At 41.8% G+C, this 25,474-nt stretch overlaps 1 protein-coding gene across 1 annotated transcript in view; it reads right to left on the bottom strand.

The window, feature by feature from the left end:
• The window catches only part of LOC112582954 (receptor-type tyrosine-protein phosphatase U-like), a 321,962-nt gene extending 296,812 nt beyond the window's left edge, over window positions 1–25,150 (bottom strand). The window contains exons 1-2 of the mRNA XM_044938030.1: window positions 24,672–25,150; window positions 23,961–24,118 (exon numbers count right to left, since the gene is read on the bottom strand). Of these exons, the coding sequence (XP_044793965.1) occupies window positions 23,961–24,105 (145 nt within the window). The 5' untranslated portion in view covers window positions 24,106–24,118; window positions 24,672–25,150. The remainder of the gene's footprint in view (window positions 1–23,960; window positions 24,119–24,671) is intronic.
• Window positions 25,151–25,474: the final 324 nt, after the last annotated feature.

The raw sequence follows: 25,474 nt of genomic DNA, 5'->3' as shown, positions 1-25,474 counted from the left end.
TCTCTTAGCTGGGAAAAAAAAGGAGAAACTAAAAGTTTTTAACATCAGCAATGGTAAAGGGGGCATCACTAAGATAGTACACTCCTTAAAGTGGTAATAAGAAAATATTACCACTTTATGCAGATAAATTCAACAATTCCAATAAACTGGGCAAATTTCTTAAAAACATAACTTATCAAAATTAACAGGAGAAGAGACAGAAACATTAAATAGCCCCATGTCTATTAAAGAAATGGAATTTATAATAGAAAACTTTCACAATGAAAGCTCCAGACTCAAATGGCTTCACCTTTGAATTTTTGCTAACATTTAGGGAAAAAAATAATACTAACTTTACACATATTCTTTCAGAAAATTGAAGAGGGAACACTTCTCAACTGGTATGAGGCCATTATAACCTTGATACAAAACTTGAAAAGGACATTAGGAAAAAAAGATAAGAAATCAATGTAGCACAATAATATTGATATGAAAAATATCAAACAGTAGCAAATTGAATTCAGAAATATATGAAAAAGATAATATATCATGACCGAATTGAGTTTGTCTCAAGAATTCAAGGTAAATTCAATATTTGAAAATCAAGCAAATTAATTTATCACATTAACAGAGCATCTTAAGAGATGTTGAAAATATATTTGATAAATTCAATATCCTTTTAGGAAAAACCTCTCTATAAACTAATAACACTAGAGAATTTTCTTAATCTCATGAAAAACACCTATGAAAAATCTATAACTAACATTATTCTTAGTAATTAAAGATTGAATACATCACTCTTATCAGGAGCTATTCCAGGATGTTCATTTAAGCCATTTATAAACAATGTTTTACAAGAGACTCTAGTCACTTTAATAAGGCAAGAAAGAAATAAAAGTCTTAAAGTTTAGAAAGGCTAAAATAAAATTCTCATTCAGAAACAACAAAATTATTTTTGTAAGAAATCCCAAGGAATCTACAGAAAAGTAACAAGAAATAATAACAGAATTTAACAAGGTTGCAAGTTACAGTGAATTACACAGTTCAGCTGATATAGTAGCAACAAAAAATGGTTAAATGAAACTTTAACAAAGCAATTCCAAATAATGAACACCCAGAAATATTTGTTTTAAATGTGCAAGACTCTGATGCTGAAATCTGTAGAACAGAGCAGAGAGAGATTAGAGAAGACTCACATAAATGGAAAGACATATCATATACATGGATTGAGAGAATCAATACTGTTAAGAAGGGAATCCTTAAAAACTTAATCCACAGATGCAATCTAAATATCCCACTTTTAGAATAAGCTAGTTTTGAAAGATATACAGAACTGTAAAAGACCTATAAAGTGTAAAAACAAACAAACAAACAAACAAAACTCTTCAAAAAGAATGATCAAACTTAAAGGAAACATGTTGCTTGATTTCAAAACTAACTTTAACACTATTATGGCCAAGACAGAATAAGAATGGACAAGCAGATCAGTGGAATACAATAGAAACATCAAAAATAGACCCATACAAATAATCAAGCTGTTTTAGACAATGATTATAATGTAATTCGATGGTAAAAAGAACACCATTTTCAACAAAGGATGCTGTACCAATTGAATATCCATACAGAAAAACAGTAAATTCAGACTCCTACTTAACACTGTACCATACTCAAAAGTTAACTTCAGGTGGATCCTAGACCTAAATGCTAACACTATAAATCTATAAATTAAAAAAAAAGAGTAATATATTTGAGGTGCTCTGTGACTACCTAGATGGAGACGGCAATGGCACCCCACTCCAGTCCTCTTGCCTGGAAAATCCATGGACGGAGGAGCCTGGTAGGCTGCAGTCCATGGGGTCGCTAAGAGTCTGACACGACAGAGCGACTTCACTTTCACTTTTCACTTTCACGCATTGGAGAAGGAAATGGCAACTCACTCCAATGTTCTTGCCTGGAGAATCCCAGGGACAGAGAAGCCTAATGGGCTGCCGTCTATGGGGTTGCACAGAGTCGGACACAACTGAAGTGACTTAGCAGCAGCAGCAGCAGCAGTGACTACCTAGAGGGATAGGGTGGAGAGGGTGCTGGGAGGGGGGTTCAGGATGGAGGGGAGAGACGTATGGTCAATTCATACTGATGTATGGAAAAAACCATTGCAATATTGTAAAGCAATTATCCTCCAATTAAAATAAATAAATAAAACAGTAAAAAAAGAAGTGAACTTACTGAGACAATACAAAAAGAGAAAACCAAACAAAAACCCAGCCAAACCCCATCTCTACTCCAGCCATCAAAGCAACCCTAGCTTCATGCTAAAGGCATAATTTGCTACAAATTAAACGTAATGGGACTGGAGTAATTATGTTGACTTTTTAAAATACCTTCAGATAAAAACATAATTAAGTTATTTCAGAATATAATCCCTTTCTATTGTGTTTCCCAAGGGAGCAAGATAGAAGGCTAAGGGAGGAAAGTCAATGCTGAAGGAGGAAGGCTTGAGGATGCTCTTAGACCCTGAGTAGGGAGTGGAACCCAGGTCAGCTCTCCATGGTGGCAACTTCACAGCTTGTTTTAAAAGCTTTAAATATGCCTATACCCTTTGACCTGGTGAGGCCAGAAATTGGTCATAAGGAAACAGTCAGAGATGGACACAAAGATATATGTGCAGAGCTAGTCATCCAGCATCATTTTTAATGGCCAAATGCTGGGAACCATCTAAATGCCTAACAATGGCAGATTGGCTGAATCAATTATGAATGAAAAATAATTATGATGGAATATTGATTGAGCTGTCATTCACAATGAAACTTTCACAAGAAATTTATGTTGGGAAATGCTTATAAATTAAGAGCTAGAGAAAAAAGTGGCATATAAAACTGAATATAAAGTACATTTCAGCTTTCATTCATATACACATGGGACTAATAAAACCCAGAAGAATGCATACAAAAATAACAACAGTTGTTATCTCTGGTGGGGGGGAGGATTACAGGGGATTTTGATTTTCTTTTTATACTTCCAAATTTTCTGTAATGAACATCTACTACTAATGTATTGTTTTTAATTTTTAAAAATGGATTTCAGTAAGAAAGCGTCTCTCCATCTCCTTATCCCATGAGAAGACTTCCTGGACTAAGCTCTGGGGTGAAGCTCTGATCCCAGGATCACTTCATTCATATTCAAGTATTTTGGTTCTGGCTGGTGCACAGATAATAGAAGAGAGAAGATTTCATCCATGTCTTTTGATCAAAGAGGTTAATTGCCCACTGCCTTACAGTCCTGAAAGCTGATCTGTACTTGTACACCTCCACCAGCAAGCATGGTCCACCTTTGGGCGGAGGTGACAGGAGGGTCTTTGTCTTTGCAGAGTGAAAGCAGCATCCCCATTGGTCTCATTCATGTTCCTAGTTCTTTGGGGCCCCCAGAATAGTACCAACTTCTGGTCCATATGACAGCCTTTCTGAGGTTGGAGGGCAGCACTGTGTCTACCTGAAAATCTTTTCAGAATGAGTATCTGATTCCTTCAAACAGCTTCTGTGTAAGTGACTACCTCTCATGCCTTCCTATACCACACCCATATCCAAGTCACTCCCACCTCTCACCTGGACATAAACACTTAGTCATCTAGTCTCTATGATTTTACCTGGCCACCCTCTCTACTAGAAGCCTCATTTCTAGTCCCTTCCCATTTCACATTTTCCTTCATGAAACCTATCACTACTTTATATCTATAGTATATTAGTATATATGATATATATTATGTATAATATATCAACAACAGAGTTTTGTCAAGAGAACATACTAGTCATAGCAAATACCGTTTTCCAACAACACAAGAGATGACTTTACCCATGACATCACCAAATGGTCAATACTGAAATCAGACTGATTATATTCTTTGTAGCTGAAGACAGAGAAGCTCTATCAGTTCAGTTCAGTTCAGTCAAGTCACCCAGTCGTGTCCGACCCTTTTCAACCCCATGGACCACAGCACCCCAGGCCATCCGGTCAATCATCAACTCCTGGAGTTTACCCAAACTCATGTCCATTGAGTCGGTGATGCCATCCAACCATCTCATCCTCTGTCATCCCCTTCTCCTCCTGCCTTCAATTTTTCCCAGCATCAGGGTCTTTTCAAATGAGTCAACTCTTTGCATCAGGTGGCCAAAGTATTGGAGTTTCAGCTTCAGCATCAGTCCTTCCAATGAACACTCAGGACTGATTTCCTTTAGGATGGACTGGATCTCCTTGCAGTCCAAGGGACTCTCAAGAGTCTTCTCCGATACCATAGTTCAAAAGCATCAATTCTTCAGCACCCAGCTTTCTTTATGGTCCAACTCTTACATCCATACATGACTACTGGAAAAACCATAGCCTTGATGAGACAACCTTTGTTGGCAAAGTAATGTCTCTGCTTTTTAATGTGCTGTCTAGGTAGGCCATAACTTTCCTTCCATGGAGTAAGCATCTTTTAATTCCATGGCTGCAGTCACCATCTGCAGTGATTTTGGAGCCCCCCAAAATAAAGTCTTCCACTGTTTCCACTGTTTCCCCATCTATTTGTCATGAAGTGATGGGATTGGATGCCATGATCTTAGTAAGATCAGAAAACTAAGAATCTCTATACAGTCAACAAAATCAAGACCTGGAGCTGACTGTGGCTCATATCATGAGCTCCTTATTGCAAAAGTCAGGCAAACTTGGAGAAAGTAGGGAAAAACACTAAGTCATTCAGGTATGACCTAAATCAAATCCCTTATGATTATATAGTGGAGGTGATGAATAGATTCAAGAGATTAGATCTGGTACACAGAGTGTCTGAAAAACTATGGACAGAGATTCCTAACATTTGATAGGAAGCAGCAATCAAAACCATCCCAAAGAAAAAGAAATGCAAGAAGGAAAAAGTGTTGTCTGAGGAGGCTTTACAAATAGCTGAGGAAAGAAGAGAAGTGAAAAGCAAGGGAGAGAGGGAAAGATATATCCAATTGAATGCAGAGTTGCAGAGAATAACAAGATAATAAGGCCTTCTTAAATGAACAATGCAAAGATATAGAGGAAGGCAATAGAATGAAACAGACTAGAGATCTCTTCAAGAAAGTTTGTGATACAAGGGAACACTTCATGCAAAGATTGGCACAATAAAGGACAGAAATGGTAAGGACCTAACAGAAGCAGGAGAGATTAAGAAGAGGTAGCAAGAATACACAGAATAACTATACAAAAGAGGTCTTAATAACCTGGAAAACCATGATGGTGTGGGAACACACCCAGAGCTAAACATCCTGGAGTGTGAAGTCAAGTGGGCCTTAAGAAACATTGCTATGAACAAAGCTAGTGGAGGTGATGGAATTCCAGCTGGGCTACTGCAAATGCTAAACGGTGATGCTGCTGAATTGCTGAACTCAATATGTCAGCAAATTTGGAAAGCTCAGCAGTGGTTGCAGGACTGGAAAAAATCAGTTTTCTTTCCAGTCTCAAAGAAGGACAAGGCCAAAGAATTTTCAAACTACCATACATTTGTGTTTATCTCACACACTAGTAAGATAATGCTCAAAATCTTTCAAGCTAGGTTTTGACAGTACATGAACCAAGAACTCCCAGATGCACAAGCTGGATTTTAAAAAGGCAGAGGAATTAGGGATCAAATTGCCAACGTTTGTTGGATTGTAGAGAAAGCAAGAGAATTCCAGAAAAATATCTACTTATGCTTCATAGACCAAGTGAAAGCCTTTGACTGTGTGGATCACAACAAACTGTGGAAAATTCTTAAAGAGATGGGAATACCAGACTGCCTTACCTGTCTCCTGAGAAACCTGTGTGTTGGTCAAGAAGCCAGTTAAAATCTTACATGAAACAACTAACTGGTTCAAAATTGGGAAAGGAGTAAGTCAAGGCTGTATATTGTCACTCTATTTAAATTATATGCAGAGTGCCTCATGTGAAATGAAGCAGCAGATGAATCACAAGCAGAAATAAGATTGCCAGAAGAAATACTAAGGACCTCAGGTATGTAGATGATACTACTCTAATAGCAGAAAGTGAAGAGGAACTTAAGAGCTTCTTGATGAGGAAGAAAGAAGAGAGTGGAAAGGCTGGCTTAAACTCAACATTCAAAAATCTAAGGTCATGGCATTTGGTCCCATCTCTTCATGGCAAATAGAAGGGAAAAAAGTGGAAGCAGTGACAGATTTTATTTTGGGGGGGCTCCAAAATCACTGTTGATGGTGACTACAGCCATGAAATTAAAAGACACTTGCTCCTTGGAAGAAAAGCTATGACAAACTTAGACTCTGCATATTAAAAAACAGAGACATCACTTTGCCAACGAAAAGTCTGTCTATTCAAAGCTATGATTTTTTTCCAGTAGTCATGTACAGATGTGAGAGTTGGACCATAAAGAAGGCTGAATGCAAAGAACTGATGCTTTTGAATTGTGCTGGAGAGGACTCTTGAGATTTTCTTGGACTATAAGGAGATCATACCAGTCAATCCTAAAGGAAATCAACCCTGAATATTCATTAGAAGGACTGATGTTGAAGCTGAAGCTCCAATACTTTGGCCAGCTGATGCAAAGAGCTAACTCATTGTCAAAGACCTTGATCCTGGGAAAGATTGAAGGCAAAGGGAAAAGAGTGCGGCAGAGGATAAGATAGTTAGATGACATCACTAACTCAATGGACATGAATTTGAGCAGACTGGGAGATGGTGAAGGACAGGAAAGCCTAGTGTTTGCATTCTGAGGGGTGGCAAAGAGTCAGACAGGACTTAGCAACTGAAAAATAACCACAACAACCATGTATATATACATATAAATTTATTAATGATGATGTCATTAGTCATCCAAGATATGTGAATTAAAAATATCATGAGATAGCAGTCATAGCTAAAATTAAAAATCTGACAATACCAAGTGTTGATGAGGATGTAGGGTGACTAGAATTCTCATACATTGCTTCTAGGAGTGTTACATAGTATAGCTATTTTGGAAAACAGTTTGGCAGTTTCTGTATCAACCACCCTATAGCTCAATAACTTCATTTACAGGGCAAAAACTAGTAGAGTTTTGCCAAGAAAATGCACTGGTCATAGCAAACACCCTCTTCCAACAACACAAGAGAAGACTCTACACATGGACATCACCAGATGGTCAACACTGAAATCAAATTGATTATATTCTTTGCAGCCAAAGATGGAGAAGCTCTATACAGTCAGCAAAAACAAGACCAGGAGCTGACTGGCTCAGATCATGAACTCCTTATTGCCAAATTCAGACTTAAATTGAAGAAAGTAGGGAAAACCACTAGACCATTCAGGTATGACCTAAATCAAATCCCTTATGATTATACAGTGGAAGTGAGAAATAGATTCAAGGGACTAGACCTGATAGATAGAGTGCCTGATGAACTATAGACTGAGGTTCATGACATTGTACAGGAGACAGGGATCAAGACCATCCCCATGGAAAAGAAATGCAAAAAAACAAAATGGCTGTCTGAGGAGGCCTTACAAATAGCTGTGAAAAGAAGAGAAGCAAAAAGCAAAGAAGAAAAGGAAAGATATAAGCATCTGAATGCAGAGTTCCAAAGAATAGCAAGGAGAGATAAGAAAGCCTTCCTCAGTGATCAATGCAAAGAAATAGAGGAAAACAACAGAATGGGAAGTCTAGAGATCTCTTCAAGAAAATTAGAGATACCAAGGGAACATTTCATGCAAAGATGGGCTCGATAAAAGACAGAAATGGTATGGACCTAACAGAAGCAGAAGATATGAAGAAGAGGTGGCAAGAATACACAGAAGAACTGTACAAAAAAGATCTTCATGACCCAGATAATCATGATGGTGTGATTACTCACCTAGAGCCAGACATCCTGGAATGAATGTGAAGTCAAGTGGGCCTTAGAAAACATCACTATGAACAAAGCTAGTGGAGGTGATGGAATTCCAGTGGAGCTATTTCAAATCCTGAAAGATGATGCTGTGAAAGTGCTGCACTCAATATGCCAGCAAATTTGGAAAACTCAGCAGTGGCCACAGGACTGGAAAAGGTCAGTTTTCATTCCAATCCCAAAGAAAGGCAATGCCAAAGAATGCTCAAACTACCGCACAATTGTACTCATCTCACACACTTGTAAAGTAATGCTCAAAATTCTCCAAGCCAGGCTTCAGCAGTATGTGAACCGTGAACTTCCTGATGTTCAAGCTGGTTTTAGAAAAGGAAGAGGAACCAGAGATCAAATTGCCAACATCTGCTGGATCATCGAAAAAGCAAGAGAGTTCCAGAAAAACATCTATTTCTGCTTTATTGACTATGCCAAAGCCTTTGACTGCATGTATCACAATAAACTGTGGAAAATTCTTAAAGAGATGGGAATACCAGACCACCTGACCTGCCTCTTGAGAAATTTGTATGCAAGTCAGGAAGCAACAGTTAGAACTGGACATGGAACAACAGACTGGTTCCAAATAGGAAAAGGAGTATGTCAAGGCTGTATATTGTCACCCTGCTTATATAACTTATATGCAGAGTACATCAGGAGAAACGCTCAGCTGGAAGAAGCACAAGCTGGAATCAAGACTGCCGGGAGAAATATCAATAACCTCAGATATGCAGATGACACCACCCTTATGGCAGAAAGTGAAGAGGAACTTAAAAGCCTCTTGATGAAAGTGAAAGTGGAGAGTGAAAAAGTTGGCTTAAAGCTCAACATTCAGAAAACGAAGATCATGGCATCTGGTCCCATCACTTCATGGGAAGTAGATGGGGAAAAAGTGGAAACAGTGTCAGACTTTATTTTTCTGGGCTCCAAGATCACTGCAGATAGTGACTGCAGCCATGAAATTAAAAGACGCTTACTCCTTGGAAGAAAAGTTATGACCAACCTAGATAGCATATTAAAGAGCAGAGACATTACTTTGCAAACTAAGGTCCGCCTAGTCAAGGCTATGGTTTTTCCTGTGGTCATGTATGGATGTGAGAGTTGGACTGTGAAGAAGGCTGAGCACCAAAGAATTGATGCTTTTGAACTGTGGTGTTGGAGAAGACTCTTGAGAGTCTGTTGGACAGCAAGGAGATCCAACCAGTCCATTCTGAAGGAGATCAGCCCTGGGATTTCTTTGGAAGGAATGATGCTGAAGCTGAAACTCCAGTACTTCGGCCACCTCATGTGAAGAGTTGACTCGTTGGAAAAGACTCTGGTGCTGGGAGGGATTGGGGGCAGGAGGAGAAGGGGACGACAGAGGATGAGATGGCTGGATGGCATCACCGACTCGATGGACATGAGTCTGAGTGAACTGCGGGAGTTGGTGATGGACAGGGAGACCTGGCGTGCTGTGATTCATGGGGTCACAAAGAGTCAGACAGGACTGAGTGACTGAACTGAACTGAACTGAGCAAAAATTACTGAAGATTTTCATATAGAGAGATTTATACATTGGTGGCACAGTGGTGAAGAATCTGCCTGCAATGTGGAAGATCCAGGTTCAATCCCTGGGTTGGGAAGATCCCATGGAGTAGGAAATGGCAACCCACTCCAGCATTCTTGCCTGGAGAACCCCATGGACAGAGGAGCCTGGTGGGCTACAGTTTGTGGGGTCACAGTCGGATAGGACCAAGCACACATGTCATAACATGTATATATACATACTATATACATACAAAGCATACTTTCATATATATCACATAGTATATTATATATACATATTTAATATGGGGTCACACAGAGCCAGATATGACTGATTGACTAACGCATATTAATATTTAATATATTTTAATATATTATATACATAATAAAATATTTCATGGATAAAAATTGCATATAAACTCATGAGAACAAGGACTTTGCCTGTCTTCTTCACCCCTTTATCTCCAGTGCCTACAAGAGAACCTAGAACATAAGAGCAACCTAAGAAAACTATCAAATGAATTAATTTATTCATGTGATCTTGTTTCCATGCCCTTTTTCGCCTGGAGGCTCTTTGACAAAGTTCAGAAAGGCATGTAGATCCCAGTCTCCCAGTTAAACAGGACTCTCACTTCCCTTCTTCTAAACTCCTGACCTCTATTAACATGTCCTAAAAGGCCGTAAGGTGCACAGGAGAGTTGGCTTCAGAGTCAAATAACGTGAAAGTGTTAGTTGCTCAGCTGTGTCTGACTCTTTGTGACCCCATGGACTGTAGCCTGTCAGGCTCCTCTGTCCATGGAATTCTCCAGGCAAAAATACTGGAGTGGGTAGCCATTTCCTTCTGCCAGGGATCTTCCCGACCCAGGGATCGAACCTGGGACTCCTGCATTGCAGGCAGATTGTTTACCATCTGAGTCACCAGGGAGAGTCAAATAAATCAAAATTCAAATCTCAGCTCTCTACTTACTAGCTCTGTGACTTTTAGCTTTCTGAACTTCGGTTTTCTCTTGCCCTGAATACTATTGGCACCAACCTTGAAAGTGTATTGGGAGGATAAAGCTCATGTGAGTACCTGATACATAGTAAACACCCGATTTCTGTGGGTTCACATTGAGCTCCCTGTCAGCACCCATCAAAACCAGTCTCTGTCCTCTGAACCTGAGCCATTGATTTGTTTTTCTCATCTCAGTTCAGAACTTCACGCTGCATGCTAAACTCACATTTACATATGGAGTCCCTCCCTGTGAGTCTCCCTCAGAGGCTCTAGCCTGTGGGAATCTTCTTCCCACCCAGGTTCTGTCATCCAAAGCCCTTTCTCTTCCTCTAAGACCCTGCCATCTGAAACCTGAAGAAATGCCATCCCAGTGAAGTTAACGATAATAATGCTAAGGGTCCTTCTCCTCCTTCCTCTGCCCTAGGAATGCAGTTTCTCAGGTGGCAGGAGCTGTGGCTGACATTCAACAGACATTGTCCTCGAGCTGAAGAGTGCCCATTAGAGAGGACTCGCCAGGGTTGTGGGCTGGTGGAAAGTGGCAACATCAATGTGAGGAGCTGTTTTTTTTTTTTTAATTATTAGAGATTTTATTCATATTTAAGTTAACCTTATTATCTAGTTTCATGTCTGATTTTATCTTTTGTGGCCTTAATTCATTAGAGCAGGGAGCGGCAGGGCTCACGGAGATGAGCTTCCGTCATCCCGGCCTGTTTCACTGGTGTTACACAGACCTGGCACCTGGGCCAAATCCCAGCTCTGCCCTTTACAGGGCTTTCCAGGTGATGCTAGTGGTAAAGAACCCGCCTGCAAATGCAGGAGATGTAGGAGATGCGGGCTTGATCCCTGGATCGGAAAGGTCCCCTGAAGTGGTGGTGGTTTTAGTCACTAAGTCATGTACGACTCTTGCAACCCCACAGACTGTATAGCCTGTCAGGCTCCTCTGTCCTTGGGATTCTCCAGGCAAGAATACTGGAGTGGGTTGCCATTTCCTTCTCCAGGGGATCCTCCTGACCCAGGAATCAAACCCAGGTCTCCTGCATTGCAGGCAGATGATTTACTGACTGAGCTACGAGGGAAGCCCTCCCCTCTGCCCTGGAGGACACGGCACTCCACTTCAGTGGATTCTTGCCTGGAGAATCCCCACGGACAGAGGAGATCGGCAGGCTACAGCCCATAGGGTCGCAAAGAGTTGGACACGACTGAGACTTAGCATGCGCACGACGACTTAGGGTGAGTCGCCTCCCCTCTTTGAGGCTCTGTCTCCTCATCTGTCCAGTGGAAATGACACCCCCCACCCCTACCCCAGATGATGCTGTGGGCAATGAAGGAGGCCATACAGGCGAAAGTGCTGGCAAACTCACAATCTGCAAAGTAGGTGATGTCACCAGCGAGGTCTGGGTGGCCTAGTGGTCACATGGCTGTGTGGAGCAGTGGGTAAGAGTAGACCTGGGTTTGAATCCTGCCTCTGCCGCCTCTAGCTGTGTGACAGAGGCAGACTGCTCACCCTCTCTGAGCCTCCCTCCCCTATTCTGTGTCATCGTCTCCCTGTCCCAGGGCTGTTGGGAGTGTCGCTTTATAGTGCCAACTTGCCGGCCCTGCCAAGGGCTCCATCACTGTCAGTCGCCCGCCCCCACCCTCTTCCCAGTGAGGGTCCCACTGGGAACACGTCCCTGATGGGGCGGCCTGGGAGGGGACGTCAGCGAGCAGAGGAGGCAGCAGGGACGTGCCCAGGTGCGCCCGTGTGCATGGAGCCCCAGGGTGCCCACTTTCCTGGCTGACAGGTGGCAGCTCTGGGTGCAGCTGGTGTTGACTGGCAGACAGGCACCCCCAGGCCTGGGCCCAGACACTGAACTCTGCAGAGCTGGGACAAGGATTTGCTTCCCAAGCAGGAAGGGTACCCTGACTGGGTGGGACACGTGCTGTGCCCCCTCCCCTTCTTTCCAGTTTCCTGTGACTTCTCTGCAGAGGCCACGGCCCCCATCACCCTGTCCAACCCACCTAGGGTACAGCCCAGGGCACACTCAGCACCACCAGGATGACCTGCACACTCAGAGGTTTCCTACGTGGGGACAGATCTGACCAGACCCTCCCCACACTCTTGCCTGGCCCGTGTCTGTGACGCAGGTGTGAGCCATCAAGGGAGGCTTGGAGGTCAGCCAGGTTGGGGGCAGGTTTGGTCAGAAATGAATAGAATACTTTCCTAATAGAATTGGAAGTTCTTTCAACCAAATTGTTTTAGGGGCTATCAGTTTTACTGAAGTATAATTTGCATAAAGTAAAAATCACCCTTTTAAACTACATGGTTTAATGAATTCTGCCAAATGTATACAGTTGTATAGCCACCACCTCAATCAAGATATCGAATATTTCCACCATCCTATGAAAGTCCTTCATCTCCCTTTGAAGTATATCTTCTCCTCTCATCTTCAGCCCTAGGAAATCACTGGCCCGATTTCTGTCTCTATAGTTTTCTTTCTCCAGAATAGCATATAAATGTACATAGCCTTTGGTGTCGGGTCTTTTGCACTTAGCATGATGCTTTAGAGATTTGTCTGTGAGTTCTGAGTATCAGCACAGCCGATTCTTTTTTATTGCTGGCTGGCATTCTGTTGTATGGTTATACCACGTTTTGTTTATTCATTTGTCGTCTATGTTATGAATAGAGCTGTTATGAAATTCACATACAAGTCTGTGTGTAGATACATCCCCCACCCCTCCTTGGTAAATGCCTAGGAGCAGAATTACTGGGTTGCATGGAAAATGTGTGCTTAGCTATATAAGAAACTGCCACAATGTTTCTCAAAGCCACTGTCCCATTTTGCACATCTATTAGCAATGTATGAGATTTCTGGTGGCCCTTCACCTTCTCCTTGGTATTGTAGTCTCCTTCATTTTGGCCGTTCTAGTGTGTATGTAATACTGTCTCATTGTGGTTATAATTTGCATTTCCCCAATGACTAATAATGTTAAGGATTCTTCAGATGCTTATCTGACATCTGTATGTCTTTTTCAGCGATGTGTCTATTCAAAACTTTTGTCCTTTGCTAATTGATGTTTATTTTCTAATTATTGAGTAGAAGGAATTTTATATGTGAGTTTTTATATAATGTATTTTATCAGATACTTGATCTGGAAATAGCTTCTCCTAGTCTGTGTTCTCCCCAGGTGGCACAGAGGTAAAGAATCCACCTGCCAAGCAAGAGACTTGGGTTCGATCATTGGGTCAGGAAGACCCTCTGGAAAAGGAAATGGCAACCCATTACAGTATTCTTGCTTGGGAAATCTCATGGACAGAGAAGCCTGGGGGGCTATAGTCCATGAGGTCGCAAAGAGCCCTGCACAACTTAGCAACTAAACACCACCTCCTAGTCTGTAGCCTTCACTTCCTTGAGTATGTCTTTCAAATAACCAATATTTAAAAATTGTGATAATGTCCAATTTTTTTTTCCTTTTAAGGTTGTATGCTTTCATCCTAAGAAATATTTACCTGACTCTAGGTCACAAAGATTTCTCCTACACTTCCTTCTAGATATTTTATGGTTGTAACTCATATATTTAGGTCTGCGATTTATTTAGAGTTAATTTTTGTGTGTGTGGTAAAAGGAGTGGAATGGATTTAGACTCTTTTTTTTTGGTCACATGGTAATCCAATTGCTTCAGCACCATTTGTTGAAAAGAATGTTCTTTCTCTTTGAATTACAATGTCATCTTTGTCAAAAATCGGTTGCACTGTCATATAAACTGACAAACTTGGTTTCACAAATGCTTCTTTTTTCCAGCAGAAAATTAAACATCATAAAAAAAAATCATTTGGCCATGTGTGTGTGGATCTATTTCTGAATCCTATTCTGCTCTGTTGAGCTCTATGTCTATTGCACCAATGCCGTACTATTATCAGAACCAGTTTGTTGATTTCATCGAAAATCCTCCTGGGATTTTGATTGGTACTGTATTGACCATGTAGATATATTCTGGGAGGATTATCATCTTAATAATGCTGACTCTTCTCACCCATGTACATGATAGATCTCTTAATTTACTTAGACTTTCTTTAACTTTTCTTAACAATGAGATAATCTTTTTCTTTTATTTAAGGTATTGGAATAATTAAAACTTTGAAAAACAGATTTATTGAGGCATAGTTTATATACACAAAAATTCGCCTTTTTGTTTTACAATTTTATGAATTTTGACAAATGCATAGAGCTGTGAAACAACCACGACCATAATCAATATATAGAACCATTTATCACTCCAAAAATTTCCCCTATGTTTTCTTTTTAGTAGCCAACCTCTTTCCCTTTCCCCTGAAAACTGTTAATCCATTTTCTATTTCCCTAATTTTGCCTTTTCCTGAATTAGAGTATTTACATTTGGTGGAATTACTTAAATGGTTAAATTTAAACTTACCATCTTGCTTTTTGTTTTCTTTTAGTTATACTTGTTTTTTGTTGTTTCTCGTTTCCTCCCCTTTTTTGCACAAGTTGATTATTAGAAATACCTCTTATATTTTTATAGTGGCTGCTTTAGCATTTACAATACTCATCATTAGCTTATCAGAGTCTGCTACTGCTGCTAAGTCGCTTCAGTCGTGTCTGACTCTGTGCGACCCCATAGACGGCAGCCCACCAGGCTCCCCTGTCCCTGGGATTCTCCAGGCAAGAACACTGAAGTGGGTTGCCATTTCCTTCTCCAATGCATGAAAATGAAAAGTGAAAGTGAAGTCACTCAGTTGTGTCGGATTCTTAGTGACCCCATGGACTGCAGCCTACAAGTCCATGGGATTTTCCAGGCAAGAGTACTGGAGTGGGTTGCCACCTTCAGATAATATACTTCTTAACCTGTAGTGCAATAATATTATAATGGGGTGCATATATTTTTTCAAATTAGTGCCTTTGTTTTCTTTAGAAAAACACCCAGAAGTATAAGGGCTCGATTGTATAGTAATTCTATTTTTAGTTTTTTTGAGGAAACTCCATACTGTTTTCCATAGTGGTTACTCAATTTACATTCCCATAAACAGTGCTTGAGGGTTCCCTTTTCTCCATACCCTCTCCAACATTTGTTATTTATTCTCTTTTTGAGGATTACCTTCTGAAAGATGTAAGGTAATATCTCATTGTGGTTTTGATTTGCATTTCCCTGTTGAATAGTGATGTTGAACATTTTTTTCATGTGTCTGAGGGCCATCTGTATGTCTTTGGAAAAATGTCTATGGTGTATAATTCATTTTATACATTGTTGGATTTGATTTCTAATATTTTATGAAGATTTTATGGTTATATTCATGAGAGATATTAGCATACTTTTCCTTTTTTGTATTGTCTTTATCTGTATTTGATATTAGAATAATTTTGGCCTCATCATGGTATTTTTATTTCATATATAGTATCATACTAAGTAAAGAAAAAATTAAGATATTTCATTATTAACATAATGAAATGAAATTAACATAATGAAAGGTTACTATTCACCTTTATATTGTATAAAGCTAATTTAATGCAAATATGGAAACATCTATATAAGAGAGTTCCAGAAAAACATCTACTTCTGCTTTATTGACTATGCCAAAGCCTTTGACTGTGTGGATCACAACAAACTGTGGAAAATTCTGAAAGAGATGGGAATACCAGACCACCTAACCTGCCTCCTGAGAAATCCATATGCAGGTCAAGAAGCAACAGTTAGAACTGAACATGGACAACAGACTGGTTCCAAATTGGGAAAGGAGTACGTCAAGGCTGTATATTGTCACCCTGCTTATTTAACTTATAGGCAGAGTACATCATGAGAAATTCTGGGCTGGATGAAGCACAAGCTGGAATTAAGATTGCTGGGAGAAGTATAAATAACCTCAGATATGCAGATGACACCACCCTTATGGCAAAAAACAAAAAAGAACTAAAGAGCCTCTTGATGAAAATGAAAGAAGAGAGTGAAAATGTTGGCTTAAAGCTCAACATTCAGAAAACTAAGATCATGGCATCTGGTCCCATCACTTCATGGCAAATAGATGGGGAAACAATGGAAACAGTGACGGACTGTATTTTGGGGGGTTCCAAAATCATTGTGGATGGTGAGTGCAGCCATGAAATTAAAAGATGCTTGCTCCTTGGAAGAAAAACTATGACCAACCTAGACAGCATATTACAAAGCAGAGACATTACTTTGCCAACAAAGGTCCGTCTAGGCAGAGCTACACTTTTTCCAATAGTCACATATGGGTGTGAGAGCTGGACTGTAAAGAAAGCTGAGTGCTGAAGAATTGATGCTTTTGAACTGTGGTGTTGGAGAAGACTCTTGAGAGTCCTTTGGACTGCAAGGAGATCCACCAGTCCATCCTAAAGGAGATCAGTCCTGAATATTTATCGGAAGGACTGATGCTGAAGCTGAAACTTCAATACTTTGGCCATCTGATGCAAAGAACTGACTTATTGGAAAAGACCCTGATGCTGGGAAGGTTGAAGGTGGGAGGAGAAGGGGACGACAGAGGATGAGATGGTTGGATGGCATTACTAACTTGATGGACATGAGTTTGAGCAAGCTCTGGGAGTTGGTGATGGACAGGGGAGCCTGGCGTGCTGCAGATTGCAGAGAATTGGACATGACTGAGAGACTGAGCCGAACTGCAGGAACATCTAACTCAGCAATTTTACACAGTTTGAAATTACACAGTTTGTATTCTGTAGTTCACCATAAACATGTATTTCATTCTTACTAGAATGGTGGAAGCACTATCCAAAACTAATTGAGCTGTGCTTTTTTCATTTATTACTCACACATTCTACCAATGCTCTCTGCATTCAGCTTGTCGATGAGAAAGAAGGGCTGCAAAGTAAAGGAATCATAAACCCCCCCACTTTCCCTTTCCTTCTGCGTCATCATTTTCAGCATCAGTTGTTGTCTAATACAAGGAAGTAGCAAGTGAAAAAGGACGTGCTAGGATTTCTTGGTCATTCATGTTTCTTAGAAGGCTGTGACCTTCTTTCTGCAATTGAATCGAGTTCTGGTTCCACTGTGTGCTGGTAATTTTATGTGTCAACCTGACTGGGCTAAGGGATGCCCAGATAGCTGGTAAAGCGTTACTTCTGGATGTGTCTGTGAGAGTGTTTCTGAAAGAGATTAGCACTTAAATCAGTATACTGAGTAGAGAAGAGCCACCCTCCCCATTGTGAGTGGACATCATCCAATCCATTGAGGGCTCAAGTAAGATAAGAAGGTGGGGGACGTGCAAATTCTCTCACTCTTCTTGAGCTAGGATGTCCATCTTCTCCTGCCCTTGGACATAGGAGCTCCTAGTTCTCAGGACTGGGACTCCAAGACTTAATGGCGTGTTCTCACTTCTTCCCATTACTGTTCTTAGGCCTTTGGACTCAGCTTAAATTACACTACCAGCTTTCCAGCCTGCAGACAACGTATCACCGCACTGCTAATCCTCAGTACTGTGTGACCAATTCTTGTAGTATATCTTCTTTTGTAGATCTGTATATCCTATGGGTTCTGTCTCTCTAGTGAATCCTAAAGGAAAGCGTAGGAGCTATCTTGGAGCTATCGGTGGCCCCACTTAGTCACAGATGTAACATGCTTACCTTGTACTGATGTTAAGAACTGTGGTAAAATATACATAAAATTTACCCTTCCAACCGTTTTGAAATGTACATTTCCTTGACATTAAATACAGTCACATTTGTTGTGCACCATCACCACCATCCATCTTTAGATTCAATTTTCAAACTGAAACTCCAATACCCATTAAACAGGAACTCCCAGTTCTCCCCTCTCCTTAGCCCTTGGAAACTACCATTCTACTCTCCATCTCTATGTATTTGATTCTTCCAGGACCCTCATAGAAGTGGGATCATACAATATTTGTCTTTTTGTGATTGCCTTATTTCACTTAGCATAATGTCTAAGGTTGATCTACAATGTAGCATGTGTCAGAATTTCCTTCCTTTTAAAGTCTGAATAATATTCCAGTATATTATATATCATGTTCTGTTCATTCATTCTGTTGATGGACCTTTGGGTTGCTGCCACTCTTTGGTTATTGTGAATAATGCTGCTATGTACGTGGATATACAAGCATACCTTGGAAATATTGCAGGATCGGTTCCAGACCACTGCAATAAAGTGCGATCATAATAAAGTGTGTCACATAAATGTTTTGGTTTCCCAGTTCATATAAAAGTGACATTTATGCTATACTGTACTCTGTTAAACATGCAATGGCATTATGTCTAAAAAAATATGCATACCTTAATTAAAAAATACTTCATTGCTAAAATATGCTAACCACCATCTGAGCCTTCAGGGATTTGTAGTAATAACATCAAAGATCACTGATCACAGTCACCATCGCAAACATAGTAATCATGAAGAATCTTGAAATATCATGAGAATTACCAAAATGTGACATAGATACACAAAGTGAGCAAATGCTGTTGGAAAAACGGTGCCAATAGACTTGCTAGACACAGGGTGGAGAAAAATGCAGTATCTGTGAAGTGCAATAAAGCAAGGTATGCTGTACAAACATCTGTTCAAGTTCCCACTTTTTATTCTTCCGAGTGAACTCAGAAGCGAACTTGCTGGATCACGTGGTAATTCCATTTTAATTTTTTTAGGAACTGCCATACTGTTTTCCACAGCAGCTGTACCATTTTCCTGTTACACCAGTCGGTGTGCAAGTGTTCCCATTTCTCCATATCCTCGCCAACACTTCTTTTATTCTGTTTTTTAAAATAATAGCCATCTTAGCAGGTATGAAGTGGCCCCTTGTACTCACCTTGCGTGTTGCTGAAGGCCTACTCACACACTGCAGGTCCCCCGGAATTCTGTGTTCAGGGGGCATTGTGGATACTTTATGCGAACAAGGAAGGGTCAGCGGCACACGTATAAGCATGGATCTCCCCAGCTCACTCACACCCTCCACTGTCACTGGGAACTTTTCTTACAAAATTAAGTAAGTTCTGAGAGAAAATTCTGAAGCATTTCGAAACAATGATAAGAGGGGAGTAAACCAAGTACGAGGCCCTTCTGGGCATGGAGCCCTGTGCCAGGGCAGATGTCAGAGAAGACAGCCTTGCTTCTACTGCTGGGAGGGCATAAGGTAGCGACCGAGCCTGGGCAGGGGTGGCAGGTGGAGAAAGGAGATGCAGACGTTGAGGCTCGTCCCAGTCTCCCAAATCCCCGGGTTTCTCAGCTGCCATACATTTCCCGTGTGCTGCCTACACACAGTGCCTTAACCCGCCATTGTGAGTCAGAGCTTGCTGACCTCAGTTCAGATCCTAATTCACTGGGAAAGTCTTTCCTTACCATCCTGTATCCCTCCTCAGAACTCTGATAGCGTTCATACCACCCACGTGGCAACAAACCTGGTCTCGCCTCCCCGAAGACAGTCGTGTCTTCCAACGAGATGCTGGAGCTCCTGGAAGCAAAGCCTGTGTCTCCTACTTACACTGCCCCAAGATTTGCAGCGAGGCTGCCCCTTGCCGCCCTCCTCCCCTAGGCTCCTTCTCACCCCCCTGAGAATACAGCCCAGTCTCCAGCCCAGCCAGGTCTCTCTGTGTCTTTCTCATTTGCCCACATTCACGCTTGGAGCAGCTATCCTTCCCACTTGTCTGTCCAAATCTTAGTAGGAATGGTCTGTGTTTGCAACTTAGAAATACTGAGTTCTAAACCCTGACTCTGTCACTGTTTGGATATGTGGCCTGGACAAGTAACTCCCTTTCCTCAAGCCTTTTTTACCCCCTCATGTAAAATGAGGGGTTGATAATAGACATTGTGAAGGGCTACGGAAAGATTTAATGAGAGTGTGAAAAAAATAACAACACAATAGAGTGAATTAGTGTATGTCGATACATCTGAAACTTGGATTAAATGAATATCTTCCTAGAAAAGAATAACTTACTGAAAGTGACTAAGAAGAAACAGAATGTCTGCGTAACCTTGTGTTAATTTAAATAAATTATTTTATAAGTTTAAAATTTTTCCAAAAAGAAAAATGCTAGGCCTGGATTGCTTTGCAGATGACTTCCACCAAATTTTCAAAGATTATGTCATTCCAAAATTTCAGAAATTGGGAAAAGGGGGGCGGTTCCTAATAAATGTTATGAGAATATTATACTCTTGATTCCAAAAATAAGACAAGGGTATTATAAGAAAGATTAAAATTCATATACTTTTCATGATTGTAACTGTAAAAGTCATGAACACTATTAAAGTGTTAGTTGCTGAGTCCTGTCCAACTCTTTGCGACCCCATGACGGCAGCCTGCCAGGCTCCTCTGTCCATGGGGTTCTCCAGGCAAGAACACTAGAGTGGCTTGCCATTCCTTTCTCCAGGGTGTCTTTTCAACCCAGGGACTGAACCCTGGTCTCCTGCATTGCAAGCGGATTCTTTACCATCCGAGTCACCAGGGAAGCCCAGATACTAATAAGTAACTGAAAACATAATAATACATTATAACTGAGTTGAGTTATTCCAGGATTATAAGTATCAATTAACATTAGAAAAATCTGTGAATTATTTATATCATTATTGTTGTTTAGTTGCTAAGTCATGTCTGACTCTTTTGTGGCCCCATGGACTGTATCCCACCAAGCTCCTTTGTCCATGGGATTTCCCAGGCAAGAATACTAGAGTAGGTTGCCATTTCCTTCACCAGGGGATCTTCCCAACCCTGGGATCGAACCCATGTCTCCTGCATTACAGGCAGGTTCTTTACCACTGAGACACCAGGGAAGCCTGATTTTTATCACATAACAGATCAATAATATAAGCCTCTGGGAAATTTAACACCCATCAACAAAATAATTCTTAGCTAAGTAGAAATAGAAGGGAGCTTTTTAAATCTGATAAAATGTTTCTATCAAAAGCCTACAGCATATGTTGAAATGTAGAATTTCCTTTAAAATCAGGAAAACAGACTAGATGGTTCCTATCACCTCTTTCACTCAATATTACATTGGAGGTTCCAATCTCTTGACCAGAGCAGTGCAATAAGACAAGAACTTGAAAGGCTAATGAATAAGTAAAAAAGAAACAAACGAAGATACTTTGACTCTATTCACAGTAAATCCAAACAAATCTGCAGACAAATTATCAAAATTAGTAAGAGACTCAAACAATGTGTAGAGATATAAGGTGAACACAGAAACATCATTTATATTTCTGTTTACCAGCAATACTTAAGAATCCTAGTTTAAAAGATACCAATTACAGTAACAATTGAAAATATAAGAGAAGCAAGACTGTGCATAACAATTAACAGTTTAAAATATTTCTGGAGAAAATTATTGAAAGGTGTTCAAGACCTAACTGTAAAGACATATATCTATCCATAAATGAGAAGAAGACTTAATGTTCTAGAGATAACAGTTGTTCTTAAATAGTTCCACAGATTTAATAAAATTCTAATCAAAATTCCAAGGCATATTTCAAGGAACTTGACAAGCTGATTACACAATTTCATAAGAAAAAGAATAAGGGAAAAATCGCAAAGAAACACATGAGAAACAAAAGCAGGGAACTTGCATTTTAGATATCAAACTTATAAAGCCACACTGCTTAGTACTAGCACATTGGAAGAGAATAGTGCCCATGGACAGACCCACATGCATACGGAAAGTCAACATACAATGAAATTGCCTTAAAGACCCAGGATGATCTGTGCTACAATAATTGGTGATCTATACAGGAAAAGAAAATCAAATTTCATCTCAGAACACTACAAAAAATCAACTCCAGATGGATAAAGGCTTGAATGTGAAATGCAAAACTTTAAATATTTCAGAAGAAAACAGAGACTTTTTTAATGACCTTGGGTAGGAGAGGATTTCTTTACCAAAGCACTAAAAGTGCATACTGAAAGACAGAAAGACAGAAAAATTTGTCTAAGTTATAAAAAAGACCTTCTGTTCACTCAAAGACTACAAGTAAATGAAAAGACCAGTCTCAAATGGGGAGAAGTATTTGCGGCATGGAATCAATAAGCGGCTATTATCCTAAATGGATAAAAAACTCCTAAAAATCATTAGGATAGCAGGAAACAAAGGGTAGAAAATTAGATAAAAGGCACAAATAGGCATTTCACAGAAGAAAATTGGAGGCCGATAATCATCTGAAAATATGTTTAGTTTCATTAGTAATCACGGAAATGAAAATTATGAATACAGAGTCACCATTTTACTCCTACCATTCTGGCAAAAATTTAGAAGCCTGACAAATTTGGGTCTGGATGAGAGCAATGGAAACTCTGACACATCACTGCTGGGAGTGGAAACAACCACGGTCATTTTTGAAAAAAATTTGGCACAGCCTTTTAAAGTTGAATAAATACACACTCCACAAGTCAGCAATTCCCCTGTAGGACACATCCCAGAGAGTCTACCGTGCAGGTGCGTCCAGAGGCGTGCAAGAACGTTCACAGCAGCCTCATGTAGAAGAACAGGCCAACAAAACAACCAAAAAAAAAAAAAAAAAAACAAACAAGAAGCAGAAACAACTCTTATCCACAGAGAGGATAGATACGTAAATTGTGATATATACATTAGATGGAATACCATACCTCAGCAAAACTAATGAACCACAGGTCCACACATTTATGTACAGAAACAATCTGGAGCAAAAAAAATCAAGGCACAGAAAAATTTAAACCTAACGAGAACATTTTTATAAAGGTCCATGGGGGCACAACTAGAAGATATCTTGCTTCTGGTATAGACATATGTGGTCAAACTACAAAAAAAAAAAAAAAAAAAAAATACTGAACAGCCTAAACCCCAAATGCAGGATAGAGGTCACCTCCAGGAGACAGTAGGGGAATGTTTTGGGGGAATGTTTTTGGGGAGAGCTCAGCTCTCTTGGAAGCCTACCTCCCAAGCTCTGAATCACAGCAGTTTAGTATTATGTTTCATAATTTACACATTTGCTATAGAGAATTTTTATAGAAATAAAATACTACATCATAAAAGCAAAGAGAGTTAGTGGAGTAATATATTGCAAGCGCCTATCAAATAGCTCAGGGCCCAGCACATCTACATAATGCCTGTGCTTTTCCTTTGGGGCAGGCTTGGCACCAAGGGATTTATATGTGCTGTGCCAGTTTTCTCAGCAGCGCTGTGATAGCCACCCCATTTTACAGAGGCGGAAGCAGACACTCAGAGAGGGTAAATGATTTGTCCCAAGCCACACAGCTCAGGGCATCTGAGATACAGTCCAGGTCTGTGTGGCTGCAGCTCAGTCCCTCTCATCCCCTGGATCCTCTCTCATACAGCGGGCAGTCAGCAAACAGTGAGCCCACTGTGATCTCTCTGTTCAAACGGCAGCACCTTTGACAACAGTCACACTTGATCGTGCATCCTCTTCCCTTTGTTGAGTCTTTTGCAAGCTCCTCCAGTGCACAGTACAGATCACCAGCTGCGCCTTCTCTGTATCCCCAGGGCCCGTGCTGGTACCCAGCAGGATGCTTAGTCCTGTGGTTCGGGGTGTTACAGAATCCGCTGATGGGGGGCTCTGTGCTGTTGGCTCAGGAGTCTGGGGCAGGAGTGCCTGGGGGCCACGAGGAAGGGGCAGGCACTCACCCCGGGGGCTGTAGCCGTGGGTGTCCATGAAGGAGAGGCCCAGCTGCTCATCCTCCTGCAGCGTGCTGTGGTCCGTGAAGCTCCGGTCCACAGCGCTCATCATGTGGGTCTTCTCCTGGCGGTAGTTGACGGTGGCTTTGGTCATGTTCACTGGCTTCCTGCAGAGGAGGGTCGATGGGAGACATGGGTGCTCAGCTGGACAGGACAGCACCCGGAGGTGGATGAGGAGACCCGGCAGTCAGGGGCCTTGAGGCCAGGAGCCAGTCTAGAAGCATCTCTGGATGCTGACGGGACTCTGTTCACATTCTTTGCTCACCAGACCAGGAGAACTGCCTCCTCACCCCCAAGAGGGACTGGGCGGGTTCCCTGGCCTGGGCACCTCTGCCGAGAGCAAGGGATGGAGCAGCAGTGGACTTGGGCTGGGATCCCACCCAGAAAACGGGGATACAGTTCACTGGGTTTGCCTTCATGTCAGAGCAGATCGCCACCCCCAGGCCACTCTGAACTGGAACTCCGGCCACCCCAGTGCAGGTCCAGATGCCCCCACCTCCAGTCCCCTTTCTCCTTGTCTGCTCTGAAGACATACAATCTCAACTATTCTTCTCCAGCAGTGCGGAAGAAGGGAATGAGGTCATCCTCATTTGTCCCTGATGACCAGAGGGTCTCCACAGCCAGGAGCTGATCTCCCACCTTCCGTAGCCTCATGCTCACCTCCCTCTGGAGGCCCAGTCCTCTCACCAGACACAGAGGACTTGGAACAGAAGCCCACGCAGGGTCCACCTCAGGTCAGCTCCCAGCAGTCCATCCAGCTGCCGGAAGCAGCAGAGGGAGAAGGCGAGAGGCCCTGGGTCCTCCCAAGAGGGGGAGCTTCTGGAAGCGCAGCCCCGGTCTCCAGCTCAGCTTCACAGATGAGGATAGCAGCTTGCAACCCCAGGGAACGCGGAGGAAAGTGGGAGGGAGAACAGGGATGGGGAGGCAGGGATCAAGGCTTCACGTCCCAGGGGCTGAAACAGGCAAAGGGAAAGGATGTGGGAATGGCGCTGAGACTGGAGAAGAGCCGGGACCCAATCACAGGGAGGGCTCCAGACCAGAGAACCGTTCATCTGCCCAGCCCTACAGCATGCAGGACGCAGGGCAGACCTGAGAGGGGACTTCCAGGTCATGCGGGCTCAGGGACACTGGTCATCGTGGAGATGAAGAGGATAGTGTGGGACTCACTCCCCCAGAAAGACAAACTCCACTCAGCCCTTCCTGGCTCCAGAGCTGCTGGGGGCCAGGGAAGGGACAGGATGACCTCTGGATGCCCCTCCTGCCAGGACGACAATGTGTTTCCTCTGGGAAACACAGGAAAGAGGGCTCTGTGTCCGTGCTGGGGACCAGCGTGGCTATGCACTGCGGTGGGTGTGCCTTTCCCAATCTGGACAAGAGATGGCTTAGCAGGCCCAAGCCTCCGACTCCCACCCACCTTCAGGCTCTGGATATCTCCCTCACTCCGGCCCAGGGCAGAGCCAAAG

This window comes from Bubalus bubalis, chromosome 2, assembly GCF_019923935.1.
Source record: "Bubalus bubalis isolate 160015118507 breed Murrah chromosome 2, NDDB_SH_1, whole genome shotgun sequence".
Lineage (NCBI taxonomy): Eukaryota > Metazoa > Chordata > Mammalia > Artiodactyla > Bovidae > Bubalus > Bubalus bubalis.
Note: the sequence above shows the minus strand (reverse complement) of the source record. Positions and strands in the feature narration are given on the sequence as shown.